At 37.1% G+C, this 7,500-nt stretch overlaps 1 protein-coding gene across 1 annotated transcript in view; it reads right to left on the minus strand.

Annotated features, from left to right (window-relative positions):
* The window catches only part of AcCoAS (acetyl coenzyme A synthase), a 43,488-nt gene extending 39,981 nt beyond the window's left edge, over window positions 1-3,507 (minus strand). Inside the window, exon 1 of the mRNA XM_067132639.1 lies at window positions 3,312-3,507. Coding sequence (XP_066988740.1) covers window positions 3,312-3,458 — 147 coding nt within the window. The 5' untranslated portion in view covers window positions 3,459-3,507. The remainder of the gene's footprint in view (window positions 1-3,311) is intronic.
* Between the last annotated feature and the right edge of the window lie 3,993 nt (window positions 3,508-7,500).

Raw genomic sequence — 7,500 nt, forward strand, 5'->3', positions numbered from 1 at the left:
TCTCTCTCTCTCTCTCTCTCTCTCTCTCTCATCATTTAGCGAGGAAGTAAATTTTTTAAAGGAGTTTATCCTTCTTCCTTATCATTATCCAGCAATGATGAAACATATCTCCTCCTCCTCCTCCTCCTCCTCCTCCTCCCCCTTCTCCTCCTCCTCCTTCTTCCTCCTCTTCCTCTTCCTCTTCCTCCAATGGTCTCGCAAAGGCGTTTCCGCTCTTCATCCAACACCTTCCTCGGAATCTCATTTCCGGACTAATTAACGAGAGAGAGAGAGAGAGAGAGAGAGAGAGAGAGAGAGAGAGTTTAGGCCAAAGGCCCATAAGCGCTGGAACCTATGATCAGGTCATTCAAAGCTGACAAAGAAATTGACAGTCAGAAGGTTTGAGAGAGAGAGAGAGAGAGAGAGAGAGAGAGAGAGAGAGAGAGAGAGAGAGGCCACGGATTGTGAGAACTTTATGTTCTTTAAAAGAGTCTCACCAGGAGATGTAATGCCGGCATCAATCCCGTGTTCATCTGATGAAGGGGAATTTAGGCCTAGGCCGACTCTAAAATTAGCCTCGTTTTCTTCCGATTCTCCTCTCCCCTTGGCCCTTCACGGCTCCCTCGTTGTGTGTGTGTGTGTGTGTGTGTGTGTGTTGCTCTGAGCGCCTGTAAATCGTGGTTTAAACGAGCACCTTATATAATTCTTTATCGAGCTGTCCTCTCTTCAGTAAGCATTCTCTTTTGGTGCATAGGCCTAAATACTGTTTTCCTATTTTGATGCATAGGTTCATGTATTGTTTTCCTATTTTGATGCATAGGCCTATGTATGGTTTCCTATATTGATGCATTTTTTTCCTATTTTTTGCCTTATTGCATAGGCCTATGTATTGTTTTCCTATTTTGATGCATAGGCCTATGTATTGTTTTCCTATTTTGATGCATAGGCCTCTGTATTGTTTTCCTATTTTGATGCATAGGCCTATGCATTGTTTTCCTATTTTGATGCATAGGCCTCTGTATTGTTTTCCTATTTTGATGCACAGGCCTCTGTATTGTTTTCCTATTTGGATGCATAGGCCTATGTATTGTTTTCCTATTTTGATGCACAGGCCTATGTACTCTCTGATCTATGGCCTTTTCTGCTTGATCCAACTAGATATCAGGCTTTGTTGAATATTAAGGGCTGAAAATTGGTGTGTTGATCATCCACCATCCAGTCAACAAACATACTAAATTCCACCCCTCTAGCACTCAGTAATTTTTATTTTATTTAAGGTTAAAGCTTGCCATAATCATGCGTCTGGCACCGCACCAACACAGGCCACCACGTCCGGCTGAGAGTTTCATACAGCATCATACGCAGCACAGAAACCTCGATTGCGCCGAACAAATCCACCTTTACAGATCAGAAACTATGGCCAAGGTCAAGGTTGTGTACAAAATCTATGGGATTGGGAGCCACAATTTCACTTTAGGGGTAGAGTACTCACAGACGCTATCAGACATACAGACAGACAATCTCCTTCTATGTACTACGCATGATAATCTAACTTTGTTCCAAGTTTGACTGGAGTCCCTTTAACCATGTGAGGTGTTGCAATGGATATGTAATAACTAAGACACACACAATCATCAGTGCACATCTACGCGGCAGACAAATAATCTAGGGTCCAAAATTTATTATTATTAATAATAATAATAATAATAATTACTGAAAATCCGGCGTCCTTGACACCCCACCCACGATCAAAATTCCGACTTGGAACCGCAAAATGAAAGTCCACAGATTCCCTACATTCACCGCCAATCTATATACGACAGCGAGGCAAGAAAGGAAGAATGAGAGAGGAAGAGGGAGATGAGGACATGAGACAAGCCACAACAAACGAGAGAAGCAGGGAAGAACGAGGAAAAAAGATGATGTAACACTCATGATAAATATAAGTGACGCAAGAGGATGACGATAAAATTTAAAATACAAAGATACGTAAAAGAAAGCATTAACACAGACAAGATTCCGATAACCACGGTACCAAAGACGAAGGAGTGGTTGATAGGGAGAGGAATAAGAAGGAAAAAGGGTTAAAAGTACGGGAGGTGGAGAAGTTAAAAGACATTCCAACTAGATTCAAACCAGTCCCTACACTTTTGGCATCTAAACAGCTCTTCCCCGAAGCGGAGAATCTATGCGATTATTAAACTGAACTTTCTTTGTAAGGGCGTTGGAGATAAAGCGATACACTAACGGAGTAAAATAACTCTTTAAAATATTTATAGATATATAACTGGAGACATTTAAGAATATTCTTTAACGGAATAAATGACATACAGTTCTCCTACAGGATCTGAACAACAAATGAATTTGAAAGCCACAAAAGATGCTATATACACAGAGAGAGAGAGAGAGAGAGAAATGTTAATTTCAATGACAGAAAAAGTGAGAGTATAGGTAATTCAAATGAGAGAGAGAGAGAGAGAGAGAGAGAGAGAGAGAGAGAGAGAGAGAGAAGAGAATATGTTAATTTAAATATGACAGAAGAAGTGAGAGAGTATTTGTAATTAAAATGAGAGAGAGAGAGAGAGAGAGAGAGAGAGAGAGAGAGAGAGAGAACTGCAGCCCATTTCCACTGCACTCCATAGAAACCAAACCAAAAATATTTTCTCAACCACGCACATAATAACGAACTTTTTTCAAGACGATAGGAGGGCAGTCCAATTGAACTCTGACCTTTTGACCTCAAAATCAATAGGAGTCCACCTGGACAACGAGAGAGGGCTTTTAGAACAGGGGAAATTCGACCTTCACGCGGAATTGTAAATAATACAACCGACACAAGGGATGGGAACAAAGGTGTATAAAGCCTTGGAGATTAGGTAGTGGGTAGTTAGACAAAAGTTCCAACAGAAATTTGTGAAATGAGTGAATATTCAATTAGGAATATGGACGTATAATAACAGCTTCAATAATATTGATGATACTAACTAGTATCTACTAACTACTCATATAGCGCATACCTCCACCAAATGTCAGAACAGAATGTAGAATTGAGGTCAAAGCACTGGGACATATGAGGTCATTCAGCGCTGAAACGGAAATTGACAGTAAAAAGGTTTGAAAGGCGTAACAGGATTAAAACCTCAAAGCAGTTGCACAATGAAACAATTGTTAGAGAGGGTGGAAAGTAAGATGGAAGAATGAGAATATGAAAGAAGAATAAGAATAATAATACATAATAATAATAATAATAATAATAAAAAGCTCATCACATCACATACCACAATGAATACTAATAATAATAATAATAATAAAAAGCTCATCACACCACTTACCACAATGGAATGTACAGCCCCGATCCGGACCACGGCCAACATGGCCACGACCAGTTCCTTGATCATCGGCATATAGATGGCCACTCTGTCGCCCTTCGAGACGCCTTTCGACTTCAGGACGTTGGCCATGCGGCACACGTCCTTCATGAGGTCACTGTAGGTCACAATTTCGGCGTCGGCGGGGTCGTTCCTTCCTGGGGGGGAGAGAGAAAGGAAAGGATGTTAGGAATTGAATGTAGAATTCAGGCCAAAAGTCAAGCACTGGGGCGGACGAGGTCATTCAGCGCGGAGACGGAGGTTGGCAGTGAAAGTTTGAAAGGTGTTAACAGGAGGAAAACCTCAAAGCAGTTGCACTGTGAATTAACTGTTTGTGAGGGTGGATAGCAAGATGGAATATGAATGGAGGTACAGTAAAAGGAATATATGATTAAATCAGCAGTTTTCATGGAAGCTAACCCGGATATAGAGTCCATTAGACAAAAAAAAAAAAAGACTACTATCAACAGAAGCACCTTCATAAAAATCGAGATCGTTCATCAATTCTTCCCTCTAATTAGGAATAGAATATAGAAGACAAAATTTTTCATTTAAAAATTAAAATAAAAATAACTTCAAACTGCAACATTCCCATCAATTTCATAATAAAATAATTTATCACAATCGTCCACTATCTTTATCAATAAATGGCACGCACCTGGGATATACAAATATCTAGCGATACTGAGCGCGTTTTGATGAAAGTCTAAGACAATTTGTTTTTGCACCAACGATACTCTTAATACAATTTGTTTTTGCCTCAATGATATTCTTAATACAATTGTTTTTTTGCTTCAGTATTCTTAATACAATTTGAGTTTGTTTCAATGATATTCTTAATACAATTTGTTTTTTAGTTTCAATGATATTCTTAATACAATTTGTGTTTGCCTCAATGATATTCTTAATACAATTTGTGTTTGCCTCAATGATATTCTTGACACAATTTGTTTTTGCCTCAATATTCTTAATACAATTTGAGTTTGCCTCAATGATATTCTTAATACAATTTGTTTTTGCCTCAATGATATTCTTAATACAATTTGTATTTTTGCCTTAATGATATTGTTAATACAACTTGTATTTTCGCCTCAATGATATCCTTAATACAATTTGTTTTTTCCTCAGTGATATTCTTAATACAATTTGTGTTTGCCTCAATGATATTCTTAATACAATTTGTTTTTTTCCTCAGTGATAATTCTTAATATAATTTGTTTTCCCCTACATGATATTCTTAATACAATTTGTTTTTTCCTCAGAAATATTCTTAATACAATTTGTGTTTGCCTCAATGATATTCTTAATACAATTTGTTTTACTCCTCAGTGATATTCTTAATATAATTTGTTTTCCCTAAATGATATTCTTAATACAATTTGTTTTTTCCTCCGAGATATTCTTAATACAATTTGTGTTTTTGCCTAATGATAATCTTAATACAATTTGTTTTTGCCTCAAACTTTTTTTCTAGACTTCACACAACAAATACGAAAGTACAGATGACAAATGAATGCTAACGTAGCATCACTGACAAGACCTGACCTTGGAAAATTGTTCACTCTTATCTCTAGAATAAGTGTTTGCTTTCTCCTGTGAAATAAAAAAAAATAACTCTTGAAGAAGACACAGTGAGACGTTATCTCAAAGAGAACGGAAATATTTAAACTAAGAGCAAAATGGATTATACAAATTCACCATAAGTAGAGCTTGGCTCTGACGTAAGTCATTGAGCCAGTAGCCAATATAAGGACGCGTTTGTAATACTGACAAGTCCTTGAAGGAATAATCGCCTAAGACTTAAAATTCAAGCACAGAATACAGAATTTAGGCTAAAGACCAGGCGCTGGGGCCTATGAGGTCATCCAGCGCTGCCACGGAAATTGACGTTAAAAAGGTTTGAAAGGTGTAACAGGAGGAAAACCTCGCAGTTTCACTATCAAAATATTGTTTGGAGAAAGTGGAAAGTAAGATGGAAGAAAGAATATGAAAGGAGGTACAGTAAAAGGAACGAAAGGGGTTGCAGCTACGTCCATTCCCTAAGTAAGGGTCCTTTAAATACTCCAATCTTTATTCATAGCCTAAAGAATATTAAATAAAACTAGGGTATATTCCCAAAGCAATATATTTAATCTATAAATATTTACCGATTCAAACCATGTCTATAAGGAACTAAAAAATGAGCGGTTTCTTCGGCGAAATCGAGTTTTCTGTACAGCGTATAATGCTGTATGAAACTCTCAACAGCGGCCCGGTGGTGGCCTGTGCTTTTGGCACCTATAGCGCTGCCAGACGCACGATAATGACTAAATTTAACCTTAAATAAAATAAAAACTTCTGAGGATAGAGGGTTGCAATTTGGCATGTTTGATGACTGGAGGGTGGATGATCAACATACCAATTTGCAGCCCTCTAGACTCAGCAGTTTTTAAGATCTGAGGGTGGACAGAAAAAGTTCGGACGGACAGACAAAATAGCCATCTCTATAATAGTCTTTTTACAGACAACTAAAAAGCATCTCTTTAACAGCCATTTCAGAAGACACGTCTGTTCCCATAACAACGTTGCTTCAGTAACTTGAAAGACACATTCCTTTTATCATTCAAAATTCGTTCCTGTGCCCAAGGACACTTTCTCTGATAAGTCAATCACTCGGGTGTGTTGACATAACACTCATTTGATAACTCACACGATTTGTGCATTCATGTCTTTTTCTATATCTGAAGTTATGTTATTGTTTGCTATATTTCTATAGATGAATGTTCTTTTTGTAACTCAAAAACATTATCATCAAGTAAGTCTTCCCTTTGCTACCTAAATAATTGGTATGTTGACATAAGATCCATTTAATTCAAATGATCTGTGCAGTGACATCTTTCTATATACCTGAAGTTATGATATTATCCGTTATATTTCTATAGACAATTTCTATAGACTTTGTTCTTTTTTGGAACTCCAAACCACTGTTGTTATCCGGTACATTTCTATACCCAATTTCTATAGACCAAGTTTTTGTAACTCAAAACCACATCTCTTTGAAGGTCCTTTCTTTGCTACCCAAAATATTTGGTACCTAAATAATTGGTATGTTGGCATATGATTCAATTATATAATAACTCAAACGACCTGTGCAATCACATCTTGAGTTATATTATTATCCGTTACATTTCTACAGACCACGTTCTTTTTGTCATTCCAAAACATACCTCTTTGAAGGCCTTTCCTTTGCCACCTAAATATTTGTAGGAACACTCACACTGCCTGATAAACTGCTGAAGAACAACAAGTAGCGAGAACAACAACGACAAAAGATAAACTAAGGGTATTGATTGTCCGAAGTCAAGGACACTCACACTTCTACTTGGAAACATGAGTTCGGGTTTTTATTTTTAATTCTTTTATGTTGATTCCTTTTTCATATTTATATATATACTATAAATATATATGTAAATATGTATAAATATACATATACACAATGTACAGTATATATATATATGCATATTTTTCAAGTGTTGGTATACACCTTAGTTTTATTCATTATATAATCTAAAGAATAATCATACAAATTCTTTCTTTAACTGGCATCAGAAAACTTTACGAAATAATCATAAAGCAATGATATCAACACTATTTTTAATTAATAAAAAGATATGAAATAAATAAATACACCACCTACATCCTACTCATAAAGTGTTACAGTCAAATATGCTTAATGAAAACCTTTGCCAAGGCTTCAAATGACCCCCTTCCATCTTAAATGCCTTTCTTTAACTTGGCCAGAGTTTAATAATGCCTGCATGTCACGAAGAGCGCTGCACACAAACTTCGCAAAATATTACTATCTTCTGTACATGCACCACTGGATCACATTTCCCACACGTCATTTCCAATCTTATTGAAGAGAAGAGTTCACTGACCGATTTACACTGCCAATATAGCATTCAGGGCAAGTATCAGCAGAAGTCACAGCAGTTAGCAGTGTCTGGAACTGTTCTGAACCAACCTTACTGAAGATAGAGTTCACTGACCGATTTACACTGCAAATATAACATCCAGGGCAAGTATCAGCAGAAGTCACAGCAGTTAGCAGTGTCTGGAACTTTTCTGAAGGGCAAGTATCAGCAGAAGTCACAGCAGTTAGCAGTGTCTGGAA

Source organism: Macrobrachium rosenbergii, chromosome 31 (assembly GCF_040412425.1).
Source record: "Macrobrachium rosenbergii isolate ZJJX-2024 chromosome 31, ASM4041242v1, whole genome shotgun sequence".
Lineage (NCBI taxonomy): Eukaryota > Metazoa > Arthropoda > Malacostraca > Decapoda > Palaemonidae > Macrobrachium > Macrobrachium rosenbergii.